Here is a 17428-nt window from a genome sequence, read left to right as displayed (position 1 = left end):
ACGTTGAGGCTTCTTACTGGAAAAGAGGATATGGCACAGAGTAAGGCCATCTACTCCTGACACCCTGAAGAACTGTGGGAAGAGAAGCAAAGGCAGAGCCCAGTGGTCAGATGGACATGCTTCCCCGTCTCAGACCGGCACTTTATGTTGCGTGTGGTCGAAACATTCAGTTGAGTGTGCGGGAGCCCAAGACACATTCACCAGATAGTACCCTGGAGAGGAGCAAGGGGAAGGAAAGTATTTATCCAAAAGAAGTCATTTAATCCAGAAGAGACTGACCACCACCTCGTTAACTAGCGAGTTCAAATTTTCTTACCCCTCATTAGGGTGGGTTCAAGGAAGCTTTGATTAGTTGAAGAAAAGAAACAGGCTACATGTATTGTACATTTGAGTGTGGGAATTTGAGATCCCTGTGACAGATGTTTTTAACAGTGACTGTTTCCTCTTCATTTCTGTATGTGTTTTTGATTCCTCTTCTTACACTTGGATCCACTTTCTTCGCAGTGTCCTCACCTCACTTCCTTCTCCTTGGTGCTCTATACTTGGCCCCACCTGTCTCCTTCTCTTTTCTTTCTCAATCATTTTCTTCAGCAAGTTCTATTTACTTTTCTGAATACATTTTTTGTCACCGATCCTCTAAATGAGTATGTCTTTGGGTTTTCCTAAGTGCTCATCAAGTCTGTAGATTTCTGTGCCATCCAAAAAAGAGATGGAGAAGGAAGCAAGAAAGAGAATCTTGTGCTTTGGCTTTAATTCCAGAGGTCGAGGAACATCTGGAGATTTAATGGGAAAAGGTCTAACGATTACATTGTATGTCCTATTACTCTTGGTTATTGAATTTTCTTTTAAAATACCCTGACTAAAGTTTTACATTCATTCCCATTATATCTCTCACCGCGATTTTACTTTACAATTTTCTGGATTCTTCACCTTTCAATTTCTACTACCGGGTACGTGCAACCGCATCCTACTCAATCTCTCTTGAAATCTGTCCTTTTCTTTCTAGGGATTTTGTTTTTCTGGAGTAGTCCTGGACCCTTGGACTCCTTTTAAGGCCATACACAGCTAAACCCTGCTTTGCCTTTGTCAAGTATGCCTTCCAATTGCATACAAGGTTGACTTTTAGGTTTTATCTTGTTACTAATGATACAGACTGTCGTGTTCCCTTAGCACTGTGTGAGAGCCCAAGAATAACAAAATGTTCAGGACAGGGGCTTGCTTTATAATCTATAAAATATCATGCCATGTGGATATTTTAGGTGAGGAGAAGTACTCTGAAGGAAGGGTCTCTGATAATTTTGTATTTTGAGGAAATCTGAGACAAGTGCACAGATACAAATCCAAACTCTTGGGGTGATCTCTTAACATTTTGGAGATGGAAGTCAATTCTAAATAGAAATCCATGGAAAGGCAGAGAGAGATAAATAGAAAAACAAAGAATAAGGTCTACATTGTGTGTACATCTAGGCTAGAGCATTGTATTAAATCACAAGTACTTTGAACTTTGCTCCCTATCATATTTTTGATATGGTGATACGCACTACTATGTATTATGAAGTAGACTGGTAATTAAAGAGAGAAAATATCAGATAATAGGAGAGGGCACACACTTTGAGTTACTTTTGGTCTTTTAACAATAAAGCTTCTAACGTTTTCCTTTTAGAAATTAGATGCAAAAGTCAATGCTTTGCTGCTCAGTGAAACCAGTCTTGTTAAAAAAAATAAGAAAAAAGAAAAGAGAAGCTGTTTCCAGGCAAAGAGCAGAGGACATGGGAATAACATCCTCTATTCAGCTCCATGCCCTCAAAAGCTCATTTGTAGAGCCGGGTAAACACACACCTTCTGCATTCTATTTTTGAAATTACATTGAGGCATATACAGACTGTTATCTGTAAAAGAAGCAACTTTTGAAACTTTAGTTGATGTAAAATGTTCCAAGATTTATGAACAGAGTAATTATTTTAAAAGTATATAAAAGCAGGCATAATTTACATGCATTACTCTAAAATTTGGTAATTATCAGTAAATGACAACTCTTCTATAGGAAGAGAGAACTGTCTCGTATTAGTTTTGCACATACTTTATACCTTTTAAATGGTTCTGACATCCACTCTTGTGTATTCTTTTCTTTTACTTTAAAAGCCGTAATGACTAATACTGATCTTCTGCCAGAATGTAAGTTTAAAAATGACTCCATCAAAAGCAAGAAATAGAATTCATATTTCTTAAGTAATCGTGCCTAGAAAACAATGTTCATTCATGCGTTTAATGGCAACTCATAAGCTATTTTATTCCTTCTGATAATTTTCTTTTTTTCACTTATCAAAGTGTATTGAGTGGCTGACATGTGGAAGATGATAGGGAGAACACAAAGAAAAGAGAATGTTCTCCAGATTCTCAAAAAGCTGAAAGTCTAGGAGGGGAGGAAGAAAATGTATATTAATTATAATAAAATAAAGTGGTTTGCCTGTGAAATAAATACAAAGAAAATTCTTTAAGACTTCAGAAGAGAAAGGCACACCCTTCCTCGGTAATCTCAGAAGGGCTTTGTGTGGGGAACGGCGTGTGAGTGAGGTCTTAAAAGATGGCAGAAGTTGGGGACATGGAGGGAAGTAATTTTAGGCATTGGCAACAATGAGCAGAAAGCACGTAGGAAGCTGTGGGATGCTTGTCCTATCCGGGTGGAATATAAGTGACAAGTCAGGTGGTAAAAGTTAGCTAGTTTCAGAGTGTGGAGTGCTTTGAATGCAGAATGGTAGAATTTGGATTTTCTCTACAGACAATGGAAAAATCATTGAAGGATTCTGAAGAGGGGGGAGATCTATTCTGATTTTTCTTTTGATGTTATTGATCTAAATGATGGAGGAGAAAGAAGAGGGGTGGAGAGAGTACTGGAGTTGGAGGCTATTGGAAGATTAGACCAAACAACGTGAGGTTTGGCTAAGGGCCATGTAACTGAATAGAAAGAAAGCAATGAATGTGAGTAAGTTGTTGAGGAAATAGCAGCGATATCAGTAATTATGCTAGTGAGCACTTGCTGAGCCTGTGGTAGGATGTAGGCTCTTTTTAGGCACTGTTTTGTATTATCTCACTTAATCCTCACCTTTTGCAAAGGTGCTGCTGTTATTCCCCTGTTTTTTAAAAGAAGGGGAAACAGAGGCACAGAGAGGTGAAGTAATTTGCACAGTTCACACAGTCCATAAGAGAGAGGCAGGACTTAAAATTAAAAAAATCTCAACTCTGCCAACGACACTCTTAACCTATTCTATGGAATTGGAGAACCGGTGGGAGCGGTTTTTTGTTTTTGTTTTTTTTTAAATGAACAAGTGAAGGGTTATGTAATCCACATGAACTGGGAAGTACGAGGGAGCAGTTTTGAATCTGGGTTTCTGCAGGAGTGATGCCATTTATGAAAACTAGGAGGTCTGGTGAAGCACAGGTTTAGTTCAAGGAGTGATGACGTGTCCCAGTTTTCACTCAAATTTGCATTCACATTTAAAGAATGGATTGACTTGTCAATGGTTATTATCTAGGATAGCTTACAGGATGAGTGGAGGCTAATGTCTACAAGAACATAGAAAAATGCTTTGAATTAATGTCAAGTTATCTACTATTAAGACTAATTGATTCTTTGATCAAAGCAATTTGTCCTGCTTTGAATGAAATCATTAATATTGAGGAGTATTTGAAAGTGCGCTTGAAGTTTTTACTAGTGTTTTTGAATTTTACTGGCCAATTTTTATAGCCAGTACTTTCAGTTGACATAGAGGTTGAAACTAACAAATGCTTGTTTTCACACTGAAGTTCTAGATAGAATTCTGATTCATAAATTCATAATTGTTCTCTTCTTATTAAGTTTGATTGCCCCCTGAATCTTTGGTGCCTACCACAGTCCCTGGTATACACTACACGTCTAATAAATGCTCCTTGATTTATAATAATAGAAGTGTTCAGTCTTCAACATATTTAATTTATATCATGCTTGACACTTGAGATATTTAAAAATAGCCTCTTTGTCAATCTGAATTGTATAGTTCTGGAATCAGTGAATTGTTTCAGAGATTTTCCCTTCCGAAGCTGTTTGATTTTTAGGGTTCAGTATAAAGCAAATTTCTGATATTTTTATTCTTCTTGAAGACAGGACAAGTTACAATGGCTATGGGGAAAATGAATGCTTTTTTCTTTTGAGGGAGGTGTGTGTTTTATACATTTCTGTAACCAAAGGCTATTGAAATGGAAACAAGCTTAATAAATAAGTAAAACATAATGTAAAATTTAGACCAGAGATACCAAAATGAATGGTAAGTTCCACAGCTGCAGAGTTTGCAGGTATTTGGTTGAATTCTGAAGTCAAATTATTTATTCAACTAAGACCAAGTCCTGCTAGGGGATGTCTAGTCTTAGGTTGCTGACTAGAATCACAATTAGAATAATATTTGCACTCAGAGCATTTAAGAAACCGTTTATTTATTCCCCATCCTTCTTCCCTCTCCTCACTCCCCACTTCTGGGCACGCTCTGACCACCATGCTTTGAAGCTTATTTTCTATTGGTAATAGATGGATAATCTCCCCCTGGGAATCTTCTCAGCACTGGAAACTTGGACCTAAAACTAAAGCCCACAGAATGAGTTTAAAAATGTAAAGGAGGCACAATTCTTTGACTTATTTTCCATGGTAATATTATTTTTCTGCTTTGACCAAGGCTCATATTGCATCCACAGCCTCCGTGTTTGTCCAGCTACATGTAATCAGTAAAACAATATCTTGGTTTAAATTGAAATTACCCAGCTTGTGCCTCAATCATGTCAGTTCTGTGGATGAGACTTGGATGACTGAGATGGTCTGGTTCTGACACAATGTCAAGGTCTGGACAAGTTGTTTAGTCTCTAGCTCATTATTCCCCTCGTTTGTGTTAACTAGACAGTTAGACCATCCTTTGTTTGCTTCATAGAGGGAAAATGATGTGAGTATTAATACAATTAAATACTTGGGTAAGGGGTAATGAACTGAGCTGACACTCCAACCTTGGGCATGCCGATACGTTCCAGAGTCCCTCTCCAGGGCAAGCAGTGCCTCTGCCCGTGTCCAGCTCCTGGGGGCACGCTTAGAAGCATGCATCCGGAGGTGTGACTTTGAAGAGCCTCTCTTCCTCCTATCATCCCCCATTCCCTCCTCCAACCTATTGCTTTAAAAGTCGCTTTAGTCTCCAGCAAAGATGTTCCCACTTCCTCCTCCCTAGCTTGTCCTTGCTCTCTTCAGGGGACTCTGTTCCTGTCTGTCTTCCATCACTCACAGTTCAGTATATTTCATCTTAAACATCTCTCATGAATACATATGTATGCATTTATTTTTCCATAAATCCTTTTGCTCTCTCCCTTTATTACCTAAGCAAAATCTCAGAACACTTTTCTATTTCCCTTATGAGAAACAAAGTTCCAGTCTTGACTAAGGAGTATGAGGACAAATAATGATGCCCTTCACTAAGGAAAAAAAAAGCTGGAACTTTTAAAGTTAAATTCAACTTATTAAGAACGGTGACATCCATCTCTAAAGTTCTCTGGACTGTTGGTTCTCTTCAGAAGTTCTGCAAGTTCATGGTTTTTAGAAATGTAAACTCATTTATCTGTTATCACAAGCAGTTGAAATAGACATAGAATGTTATAGTATTTAATTTTCCTGTTTTTAGTTACTAGCATGGCAAAAAACTGTGTGCTGTAAGTGTAAGATGTTAAGTTCCTACAGGCAAAGAGAGTAAAGGAGAGGGAATAAATGACTGTGGGAGAAGATTTGGGGGTGGGGATGGAGATCAGAAAAGTCATTACAGAGAAAGGGATGCCTGAGCTGGACTTTGTATTTGAATAAAAATTTTCAATGGCCGAAGCCAAAAAAAGACATTCTAAGCATAAGGCAAGGCTCAGAGGTAGGGCACCAATTGATGCATGTTGATGAACAGTAAACTGTCCCATGTCGTCAAAGCATAAATTGTTTGAGGATTCTGAGGCAAGGGTCAGATTCCAGAAAGAGAGGGAGGGAGGGAGGGAGGGCGGGAGGGAGGGAGGGAAAGAGAGAGAGACCACCATGTGTCTTGGTGTTTTCTACTTCAACCCCTGTACTCAAAATGAAGACAGTTTAAACCATCTCCTTCTAAAAGTGGAAAGATTCCAGGCTTTAGGAAATATTCTACCCTCACCATCACGCTGTTACGGTGAGAATGGCACAGAAACTTGATGTGAGGAGGAAATGCAGCCTCAGCAACAAGATGAGAGAAACAATAAGACAATTTGGAAAGTGAAGCAACTTGCCTTTGGGGTTTCAACATATGGCCCCATGCTGCGTATATGAACGATAATGGCTTTATGTCCATGTCAGAAAGTGTGAGCCCCTCATCTCCTTGAGGCTGGGGAGGCAGGGAAGGAAGAAGAGAAGGTAAACAGATAGCTTGTGGGGAGGTGTTGAAATAGAGCTTGGCCTCCTGGAAGGCAGGATGAAGGGACCAACAAAGCAGGGACAGTCTCCCTGGGAAGCAGCATGGCTGCTGAGACATATTCCACAAAGGGTGAGGCAGGGGTCCAGGGGCACATTAAGACTCAGTTAGCTCAACTTCATAACATCCAGAAAAATGTAGCTTTTAAGTGACTAAAAGTTACAGGGGTTTTGTTTTCTCTCTGTAGTATTGCTTTTTCAGGAATTAGACACCTGCTAGTATATAATATAAAGAATAATACACACATATCCCTACAGACATGCTAAATAACATCTGTTAAATTAAGTAGTTTTACCAAAAGCGTGATTTGAAACATGCATTTTAATCATTTAATATACTGAAACAAACCAGAGCAGTAGAAGTTGAAGTGTCACAGTTAAGTTTTCTGCCCAGGTGGGTTTTTCCATTTTTCTTGTGCTCACATGAAATATGGGACGGCTTTAGCATTACCTCATTTTTTCTGACCAGGACCCATTTCCCTGGGCATCCATCTCCCAAATGCCACATAAACGTCAGTCTCATTGGTTTCCTTCTCTTTCCTAAGTATTCGTTGTTTACTAGAGACCAATACTGTTGTTTTTTTAATTCCTTCCAATCCTTGCCCAGAGCATTATTTTTTAATAATGTTCATTTTAGATCATCAGGCAACTTAAAAAAGGTTTCTGCATAAATGATTAAAAACAAGATTAGCCGAGTTTTGATTTCCTAGTCTTTTTCCACGAGAAAAAAAGAGAGGTACTTTTTGGTATTGCTTTTCCATCTAGGCCCCCATCTCTCACCAACAATGGCATGTCAGGATTCCATGCACAGGGCTAGCCAAAACTTCAAATGCATAAACACATGCTCACATTCGTTCTTCTAAAGCAAACCATCACTTTCCAAATATCTACCAACATATTCCCCTAAGGAAGAGTGCATCCTGTATTCTTAGTGTACGGAGTTATCGGAGTCCCATCCTCCACAGGGATCCTAGGTATGTTTGTGGCGTGGTACCCCCTGTTAAAAACACAGCGAAGTGCTCCTCAACTGTCCCAAACACAGCACATTCTTATAACATAACAAAGCTCCTATGAACCATCATTTCCAGATCTGTGAGTTGATTTTTCCTGATATCAACGGAGAAATTATTGTCATTTGTCAAAAGGGAAAACTGAGGCAAGGAAGTTTATCAACTTTCTCATGACATAAAAAACAACCAGGCCAAACTCAGTCCTGGGAAGATTTATACATGCTGTAGTTCCACAGTTGAAAATGAGAAAACATATTTTACTTTCCATAAAGCATTACAAAAAAGCAACCCAAGAAGAATATTCTCTCAGAGGTAACTGTCTTGTCAATAAGAAATTGCAGAGGCAGGATAGACACCCAATTTAAAGAGCACGCAATTTCATCCCCTCCCTATGGAGACTGAAACTTAGGAAATTTCACTTGTTGAAGCCACAGGGCAAACAAGTGACAAGCTAAGCCCAGATCCCAGGTTTCTTGATTGTCCGTCTGTTCATGCTCCTACTCCCACATCACTCTTAATTTTAAGATGCATTTCTATAATAGAGCAAACGTTCATTAACCACAGCCCTCGGGCCCTATGCTGCAGTTTGTCTTCCTTCCTTTTCCCATTTTTATTTCGTGGGCTCTCCAAGGAAGGGACTGAAAGTCATGAGACTTGGCCCTGGTACCTTTCACACCTCCCACAGCTGATTTACCTGGAAAGCTGTGGAGAGCATCTTCATTCTCCAGAATGCCTCTCTGTTTGGTCGCCTGCAGCTCACTTTTGGATTTCCAAACCAGCTTTACCATCCTGATCATCTCTGGCAAGTCCCAGGGCAGCGGCCCCTGCTGGCACACCGGCCGGCTGCCCAGGGAGGAGGGCAGCACACCTTCTGGGGCCGTCCACCTTCTGCCCAGCTCTGCCGAGTGGAAATAGCGCTCGAGCACAGGCATTCTGCCCTGGTCTCCAGAAGAGGAGGTCGCGCTGCTGCTGCGGCTGCTACCAGAGGGGAAATTCTTCCCAGGCAGGGGAAGGCGAACCCCCGGAAAATCCTCTCCAGCTTCGGAAAGGCAAGCCTCCTCCAGCCTGGCAAAGCCCTGTCCCTCCAGTCCCTCCACAAACACTGACGATGAGAGCGACTCACTTCCCAAGGTTTCTCACTGGTGAGAACGGTTCCTGTCCTCCTGCCTTAGAGAGAGAAAGCATTTTTTTTCCCCCTTCTCTCTCAGGCACTGACTTTGCAGCACTTAATTAATCCCAGGCTACAGCTGGAACGACAGCAGGGGGGAAAAAGGCCATGGAGGCTTTAGCCTTCGCTTTTTCTCTCTTCTGATTTATTTGTCCTCGAGTCTCTTTTGGTGCTTGTCAAAGTTTGTCAGGTGGCTTGTTTAGCCCTCAGGGACTTCAGGCAAAGATGTGGGGCGGCGCCCCTTTGCCAGCCTCCCAGGGGGTCCTCCAGAGACCAGTTACCTGAAGGTGTCAGGTAAGGAGTCACCCCTGTGGTGCAGGAAACCTAGACGCTTCCCTGGCTCCAGCCCTGCAAGCATCAAGGAGAAAACAGGGGAAGCTCGGCATCGCAGCTGCTTCTCTCCGGAAGGTCTGGCTGGGGGCCACCTTACCCTCTCACCACAGTGTGCGCTGGACTGGGGCTCTTCAGAAGGCTCTTGGGTTGGTCCTGGGCACCACGGTTCACACACTCTCCTCCTCCACACCCCTCCCCCTTCGCTGTCACTTGCTTTTCAGCAAACTTAACTGGGTTTTGGCCTATTAGTCAAATCCCTTTGTAACCTCAGCTGCCCTTCAGCTGGAAGGGAAATAACATTGAATCACATTCCAAAGCTAACTGTGAAAGAAGTGAATTGGGGAAGCATCAAGGTCCTCGTGCAAACGTGCGGTGCGGTTGCAGAGTCTGGACAAATAGCTGGGCATGGTTAAAAACTCATTTCAAAGGACTAGTAATTTCCTTTAATAATAATTTTAAACTAGATTTGTTGGGGGCATAAATGACAGTGAAAAGAAAGTGTTGAAGGTTCACTTTCCAGAGACAGAGCGCTGTGGACATAGTATTTTGGCCACAAACTGCTCCCCCCACCTGACAGTGGTTCAGTTGAGGACGATCGCGGGCCATGTGTCTTGGATCCTGAGGCTCAGAGCTGGAGATGCTTACCCTAGAAGTCAGAACCCGTGCAACAGAAAGGGATGGCCCCCGGAGCTAGTGTGCAAAGCCCTGGACACAAACAAAAGTGGGATGCTATTATATTTGGTACTTTTGCCAGCAAATTGGGTTTGTAGGAACAATTTGAACTTGTGCATTCACGTGAATAGCTCCTATTTTCTTGGGGAGGCCATTGTAACAATCCCATCTTTCTCTCCTTTTCATGTCTCCGTATTGCAAAGTGCATTATTTTGCTTGGCATTTTATTTTGCTGATGTACAATCTGTTGCTTCTGCTCTACATTCTTTTTGGGGCTGTTTTATCACACAATCATCTGATGTTTCTTTAGGGGAGAGCAGAGGGGACTTGGAGGAGAGGAGAAAGACCATTGTAGGGTGTGTATTATTTTCATCGCCCTTACCTCATACTTTAAAAGTTGAAACTAGCAAAGGCTACTGTAATTTTGTTGTTGTTGTTATTATTATTCCTCTAGACCCATGGTTAAGGAGTTTAGTTTTCCACACTGAATTAAGTGGCTTTTCTTTTTTCTGGATGGAAAAGTACACTGGCAAACCTACTGTCTTTCCTAATAGGCAAAGAAGGGTCAACATCCTTTAAGGATAAAAAACAACAATAAAAGACATTTAAGACACTGCTTCTTGTGAGTTTCATGATTAAAATATCGATCAAACAGCTCTTCCTATTAACAACCAGATATTCATAAACCCAACTAGGGAATAATCAATGATCCACTTATGAGAAAGATGTGCCTTTTTAAACTTCCCTCTTTATAAGGGATGAAGGGATTTAAGCCTCAGTCTGACAGTTCCACCACTTTTGACAGCCCTCCCAATTCTTATCTTACCCTTCCATCAGAATGGAGGCATTCAGGCTCTCTAGAATTGAGACACTTTTATTTAATAAGCACATGTAGGCTGTTGTACTCTATTAGCATATTTCCTGAATAATGTCTTATACTCACTCCTCAGTCACAAACTTCCTTGACATAACAACCGAAGAGTTTCCTAAGTGTTTGACTATTTTTATTTTTGTTCAGTTATTTTGCAATAGTACTTTGCATCAGGATATCCTGACCCTCAGAACAAAGGGGTTAAGAACAAAGAAAACAAGTATATGGTATAATATGTCACATACGCTAATGTATTAAGAATATAACTCTTCATTGCACATATTTCTTCAAGAACGGCTTTCTTAAAAAATCCAAGGATATGAGTTTCCACTGTATTTTCTATATTGTCTTACATATTTCCTCGTAAAAATATCTTAGAGAAGTTGCAAAACGTTGAATCACTGAACATGAATACTTCCTCATGGAAATGAATTAGGGCCAAGCAAATACCATCTTAAATTTTCATTCTCAAAGAGGAATCTCCTTCATCTGGATATTTGAAAATTAAAAATATTGCACAATTAAAACCAAAAATTCTCCCCAACATGGGATTATCGTCACTCCAGGGTAGAAGTGCAGAAATACCACAAGGAAGGTCATTCTCATGGTATTTCTGGCTCACATAGAAACAGGAAGTACAGGAAATCTTGCGAGAAAGCTTGGCTCAGGAGAATTTTGGCTCAACTGCAGGTTCAAGAGAGTGGGATAAACCGATGAGATGCTAGCACTTGTTGGACTAATATTGCTATCCCTCACAAGTTCTCTGAAAGGTGGCTTTGTTCCATTCTGTAGGCTGGCATCTCTTTTGTCTTAAAGACAGTTACTTTAGAAGAGCATGTCTGTAAACCTATGATTTTTCCCTTACTCAGTGAACATCATTCACCTATTATTATACTAGGGATGGGGAGAAGGGGCTGATGGGGAAGTTCTGTGCCCTGAGGACTCATGGAGCAAAGAGGTCTATGTGACTCTGTGACTTGTAAGATTCTTATAAGTCTTAATATTTGTAATTAATGTGCTACAAATAGGAAATTTAAAATGGACTTTCAAAATAATTGCATTTTTTTTCAGGCATTGTGAGTCAACCTAACATCCCGGTAAGAGGGAAATAGCGTAGTTCTCTTCTTGTGTGAAGGAAATGTAATGAGAACTAACAAAGTCAAAACCACTTGTTCCAATGGATACCTAATTCTATCAAAAATACTTTGCTGTGTGTTTGCAGCTATAAAGGAAAGAATTGATAACCACAATGCTGAAGTATATGACCAAGAAAAAAGATTTGAAGACATAATGTTTTAGAACGTGGATTATCTTGAAGAATTTCTAGTGTTCTGGGGGCTATGTAAAAATCTTGTGGACTTATGGCTAGGCAGATAAGCCCTTATTATATATGATTTTTAAAGGAAAATATTAACAATATTAAATATTTCTAATCATTTTAGAGAATGTACATTTTTTAAAAATGGAAACTTAGAAATACACATTCATTTCAATTTTAGATTATTTTGAGTCTAGCAATAGATTTTCACAAAACGTCATTTTAATTAATTAAAGTATTCTCACTCAGATATTTTGCAAGTATTTTAAATACTTATTTTTTTGCGGTACTAGGGCCTCTCACTGTTGTGGCCTCTCCCGTTGCGGAGCACAGGCTCTGGACGCGCAGGCCCAGCGGCCATGGCTCACTGGCCCAGCTGCTCTGCGGCACGTGGGATCTTCCCTGACCGGGGCACGAACCTGTGTCCCCTGCATCGGCAGGCGGACTCTCAACCACTGTGCCACCAGGGAAGCCCTTAAATGCTTATTAACCCTCATCCTGCTTCTATATTTAAAGAAAAATTTCAAACTATTGTGGGAGTTTATTCATTTTGTCCTGGCCTTTTCTCTCCATCAGTTCAAATACGGATGTGTAAACACACACACACACACACACACATGACCACCCGAGGTTTCACAAATGCAATTCAAATGAAATTCAAAACGAGCAAGGGAGGAAAAACCGGTCTTTCAACTTTGTTTAATGTAGTCTAAGTAGAAGAAGCTCAAACAATTTACAGTGTCCTTCAGGAGAAATAGAAATGTAATAACTGTGGCCTTAACTAATCTCAAGGAATCATGCCAGCAAGCAAGGAAAAGGACTTGGTCTACAGACCGACCATAGAAGGCAGCACATATTTCCCTTGTCACATGGAAAGGGAGGAGAGTGGTGGGGCAAGATGAGGAAAGGCGAGGTGGGGGGAAGTAGAAGGGGGCTGAGCTGACAGATTCATAGTTTGATTTCACAACAGGTTTCTAAACTACAACCAATTATTCCCTTATTCACTCTGCAAATATGTATTAACAGCTAGAGCAACAGCAGAGGAGAGAACCTCTTGTACCAGCCCTTGGGTCCTTTCTCAGGCACTGGGACCTGTCTGGCCTCCCTCACCTCGATTCTGATTTTCACTGTGAGTTAGGTCTTCTATTACTTTTCTTTGGACATTTAAAGAGAGAAATCAGGGTTTGAGCTGGCATCAGATCTCTATCCTGGCTCTCAGATATCTAACTCATGCTGTTTACTGTCTCTGACAGTTAACCCACAACAAATGAGTCCAATAACACAAGGGTTGAGAACAAAATGGCTGGAAGGGGCTTCCCTGGTGGCGCAGGGGTTGAGAGTCCACCTGCCAATGCAGGGGACACGGGTTCGTGCCCCGGTCCGGGAAGATCCCACATGCCGCGGAGCGGCTGGGCCCGTGAGCCACGGCCGCTGAGCCTGCGTGTCCGGAGCCTGTGCTCCGCAACGGGAGAGGCCACAACAGTGAAAGGCCCGCATACCGGGGAAAAAAGAAAAAAAAAATGGCTGGAAGAGTTGATTTTCTCCATCTGGCTCCTCCTCCCTGCTGTTCTTTCCAGGACTAAACACCTGATGCTTTGCTGTGTGATGATGGCATCCTCTGGCTGAAACCTTCCTGGGATTTCAGAAATATTTCTGATTGTCAAAGATTGTAAGTGGTGGTAGAGTACATTTTTCATAATTTCATGTTTGAGGGCATGCCACCTTCTTAAAAAATAGCTACAACGATGAAATCTCCAAGAAGTCCTTCAAGACAACTTATCTTAGGATTATAAAAACTGTACTTCAGTCTCAGTTCACCACTGAGCTTTGCCTCAAACGTAAGAGATTTATTTATAAATGGGTATGATAGCAGTAACGACCTCATCTATCACATGGGGATCTTCTAAGAGTAAAATAAGATTAAAATGTGAGTGATTCGTAAGCACTAGTGTGCTGTAAAATTTTTGAGTGATTGTTTTTAAGCTAAGAAATCATAATTGACAATTTATCTAAACTCAAATTTTGGCTCTACTTTCCTGGGATCTATAAGAAAACTGACAAGTCAAACCCCCCATCCTTGAGTTAGGTCCCGCTTTGGAAATTCATGGTCCCCATGAGGATGGAGTAGAGGAAATCAGAGACAGGGGTATTGGAGAGAGTATTGGAGAGTGGCCCCATGGGAGAGATAGTGAGGGATTTAATGGTACAAAGGTGAGGAAAGGTGAGCAAAGCGATTGACGCGTGAATGAGAGTAGACAGATAAAGGACAAAGTATGTGTTAAAAGAAGGGTCCCAGTAGGATAAATGTCCACTGTAACTGCATTGTGGAGGTGTGATAACGGCCATGAATCCTGTCTAGGGTGTAAGCCTGCAACCCTGCTTTATCATGGGTTATTTAGTGTTCTGTATCGATTCCCTTGATTGGGAATTTCAATTTCAGACCACAGTGACTAATGGGTATGTTTGATGTTCATGAGCTGTACAGCTTTGTGTCGTGTGCTGTGGTAGTGAACATGCATCTTAGGCCTCCCCCGGCCTCATTTCTCTAAATAAGTTATGTGGGCCTCCAATTTTTTGCTTGGGGTCTATATTCCTCAAACATTTTAATAATTTTGACAGCTCCTAGCTCATCTCCGTTTAATTGACAAGTGTTTTTCAAGGTAGTATAGTATGTAAAACCAAATACAGTGTTTCAAAAGTGGCTTAAAAACAGTCTGACTTTACTGCTTTACTCCTTTTTTAAAAAAATTTTTATTGGAGTACAGTTGCTTTACAATATTGTGTTAGTTTCCGCTGTACAGCAAAGTGAATCAGCTACATGTATACATATATCCCCTCCTTTTTGGAGTTCCTTCCCATTTAGGTCACCACAGAGCATTGAGTAGAGTTCCCTGAGCTATACAGTAGGTTCTCATTAGTTATGTATTTTGTACATAGTATCAGTAGTGTATATATGTCAATCCCAGTCTCCCAATTCATCCCCCCCTTCCCCCTTTGTTCTCTATGTCTGTGTCTCTATTTCTACTTTGTAAATAAGATTGTCTATACCATTTATTTTGCAAGTGAGATACATGGATTCTGGAAGCTCTCAAGAATTAGCCCAGGCTGAGAAGACCTCAAGGAGGCCGGAGGGGAGATTGTCCAGACATCTTCAAAGACCTGCTGGGAAATGCCCGAGTGAGGATTTTTCCCTCTTAATATAATCAAAATAAACTAGTAAGATAGAAAAATATTATTAGTATAAACAACATAAAAGGAAAGTGAGAAAATGGTAAGGAATAAAACCTTCTAACAGTACCAATTTTCCCCCCTTGGCATTCATTTATGTTTATGTTTACGGAGTTCAAAGTCAATTTGGAAGAAGGAAGTTTCAACTATATGTGTATGAAGTGTAATCCTACTGCCTCTTCAAATTATTATTTATTTTTCCCTCTTTCTTTCACTTATTGCCTCCTGGTGATTATGAATTACATAAAACATCTACGCCAAAAGGTGTCTCTCAGATGCTGTTTTGAGCAATGCTTTTCAGATGTTAGTGTGCAAACAGATCACCCGGAGATCCTATTAAAATGCAGATTCTGTTTGGGCAGGTCTGGCTGGGGACCTGAGACCCTGCATTTCCATGAAGTTCTCTGGGGATGACAAGGCTGCTAGTCTGCGGTCCACACGCTGAGTAGCAAGGCTAGAGGATTACTATGTGGCAGGTATTTTCTGCGTCTTCCATGTTAGTTATTTATGAAAGAAAATGCAGCAAAAGTGCCTACCTTTACGGGAACATGTTTTAAGACTTTTTTTTTTAACATCTTTATTGGAGTATAATTGCTTTACAATGGTGTGTTAGTTTCTGCTGTATAACAAAGTGAATCAGCTATACATATACATATATCCCCATATCTCCTCCCTCTTGCGTCTCCCTCCCACCTTCCCTATCCCACCCCTCTAGGCAGCCACAGATGTGTTAAGACTTTTGAAAACAATCAATAGTGGCTCAGGATAAGTACTCTCAACTGGAAATAAGCAACCAGGACTGCAATATAAGAGCAAGGGCTATATGTGCAGGGACATTCATGATATTGAACCACTGCTTGGCTTTCGAATTTTGTTTCATTAATTTCTTTCCCTTAGAAATTAACTTTAAAGATAAGGTTGAACATCCAGTATTGGCCACTGTGATGAAGAATATATACAATGGAGTCAACTTCAAAACCAAATGGTAATTTTTGAAAGTCTTTCCTCACCAAATGTCAAACAAAATTTACTTAGGCCAATTTTGCCAACCCTCTGTCTTTCCAGCATTTTGCTGGGCTACTACTATTGCTATTTTCAGAATGACTGAAATACAGGTAAGGCTCTGAGTCTTTGATCTTCATCATCAGGGATATTCTCACCAAGACCTACTCCTTCATTTGATTTATTAAAGTCTATGTAAAGCGGTCTTTGGATGAAGCCTGGTAATCTTTCCCACTGTAATATTCCATGCATGAAAGAATGGTGACCAGATGATTCCACAAAGCAAAGATGGAAGAAAAGAAAGTAGGCATTCATGGCACTATAACCAGCGAGTGGCCCACGGTGCTGCTGACTCAGAGAGATGTACTGTAGTTTCACAGCCTCGGCGAAATACGAAACAAAACACAAAAGATAAATAAACTCTGCAATGGGCTGCGCTCTTTACCATGTATCACCTGGAATTCATGCAGCTCCTGGCATGGTATTCGTGGGAAAGTGATGCCAGAAGCAAAAGGCATGTGAAATCAACTGGAAGACAAGGGCAAATCCAGAGCACAAGGCTCGAACACTACCAGGTTTATATGATTAAAAATTTGTACAGTTAACTGAGTAAGAACGCTTAGAATAAATGGAAGCATCTGCTGGTAATTGGAAACACAGTTTGCTGTATTTTTTTCCCGTTGTTTTCCCTGGTTCTTTCTAAGGCTAAGCGCTTTGCTGCAGTGATGAACACCTATTTTCCTGTCATCTACAGGAGTAACTTAAAAAAAAAAAAAAAAAGGGAAAGCTGGAAGATAATGGATTAAAAATGAATATATATCATGGTTATTTTTAAGGTAATTTTAGAACCTGTTTTCCTCTGTGACGGCAGGAGAATCAAGGGTGAAAAGTAAAGGTGAAGCTTTTTAATGTATAATGTATAGACAATATATACTACTCTCTGTGTAGTATGGTACAGGGGATCCAACAGAACCCCCTCCCCCACCCCGCTTTTTTTTTTTAACATCTTTATTGGGGTATAATTGCTTTACAATGGTGTGTTAGTTTCTGCTTTATAACAAAGTGAATCAGTTATACATATACATATGTTCCCTATCTCTTCCCTCTTGTGTCTCCCTTCCTCCCACCCTCCCTATCCCACCCCTCTAGGTGGTCACAAAGCACCGAGCTGATCTCCCTGTGCTATGCGGCTGCTTCCCACTAGCTATCTACCTTACGTTTGCCCCACCCCGCTTGTTTGATATGTAGTGTTGCTAGAAGAATAACAGCAGTATCATCAATGAAAGAAAGCCTAGCACGCTGGAGTAATCGACAACACTGGTGCACGTATGAGATCTTAACC

The 17428-nt window shown here is 40.7% G+C and overlaps 1 protein-coding gene across 2 annotated transcripts in view; it reads right to left on the bottom strand.

Annotated features, from left to right (window-relative positions):
• The window catches only part of PDE7B (phosphodiesterase 7B), a 222716-nt gene that overhangs the window by 141355 nt on the left and 63933 nt on the right, over positions 1-17428 (bottom strand). The window contains exon 1 of one of the 2 annotated variants that reach the window (XM_079938847.1): positions 8189-8821. The exons of the other annotated variant lie outside the window; for it this stretch is intronic. Coding sequence (XP_079794973.1) covers positions 8189-8426 — 238 coding nt within the window. The 5' untranslated portion in view covers positions 8427-8821. Of the gene's footprint in view, positions 1-8188; positions 8822-17428 lie in introns of those variants that run through there. 2 annotated transcript variants of the gene reach the window in all.

This window comes from Stenella coeruleoalba (genome assembly GCF_951394435.1).
Source record: "Stenella coeruleoalba genome assembly, chromosome: 12".
Classification (NCBI taxonomy): Eukaryota; Metazoa; Chordata; class Mammalia; order Artiodactyla; family Delphinidae; genus Stenella; species Stenella coeruleoalba.
The sequence above is the reverse complement of the archived record's forward strand: the minus strand, read 5'-3'. Positions and strand labels throughout refer to the sequence as shown.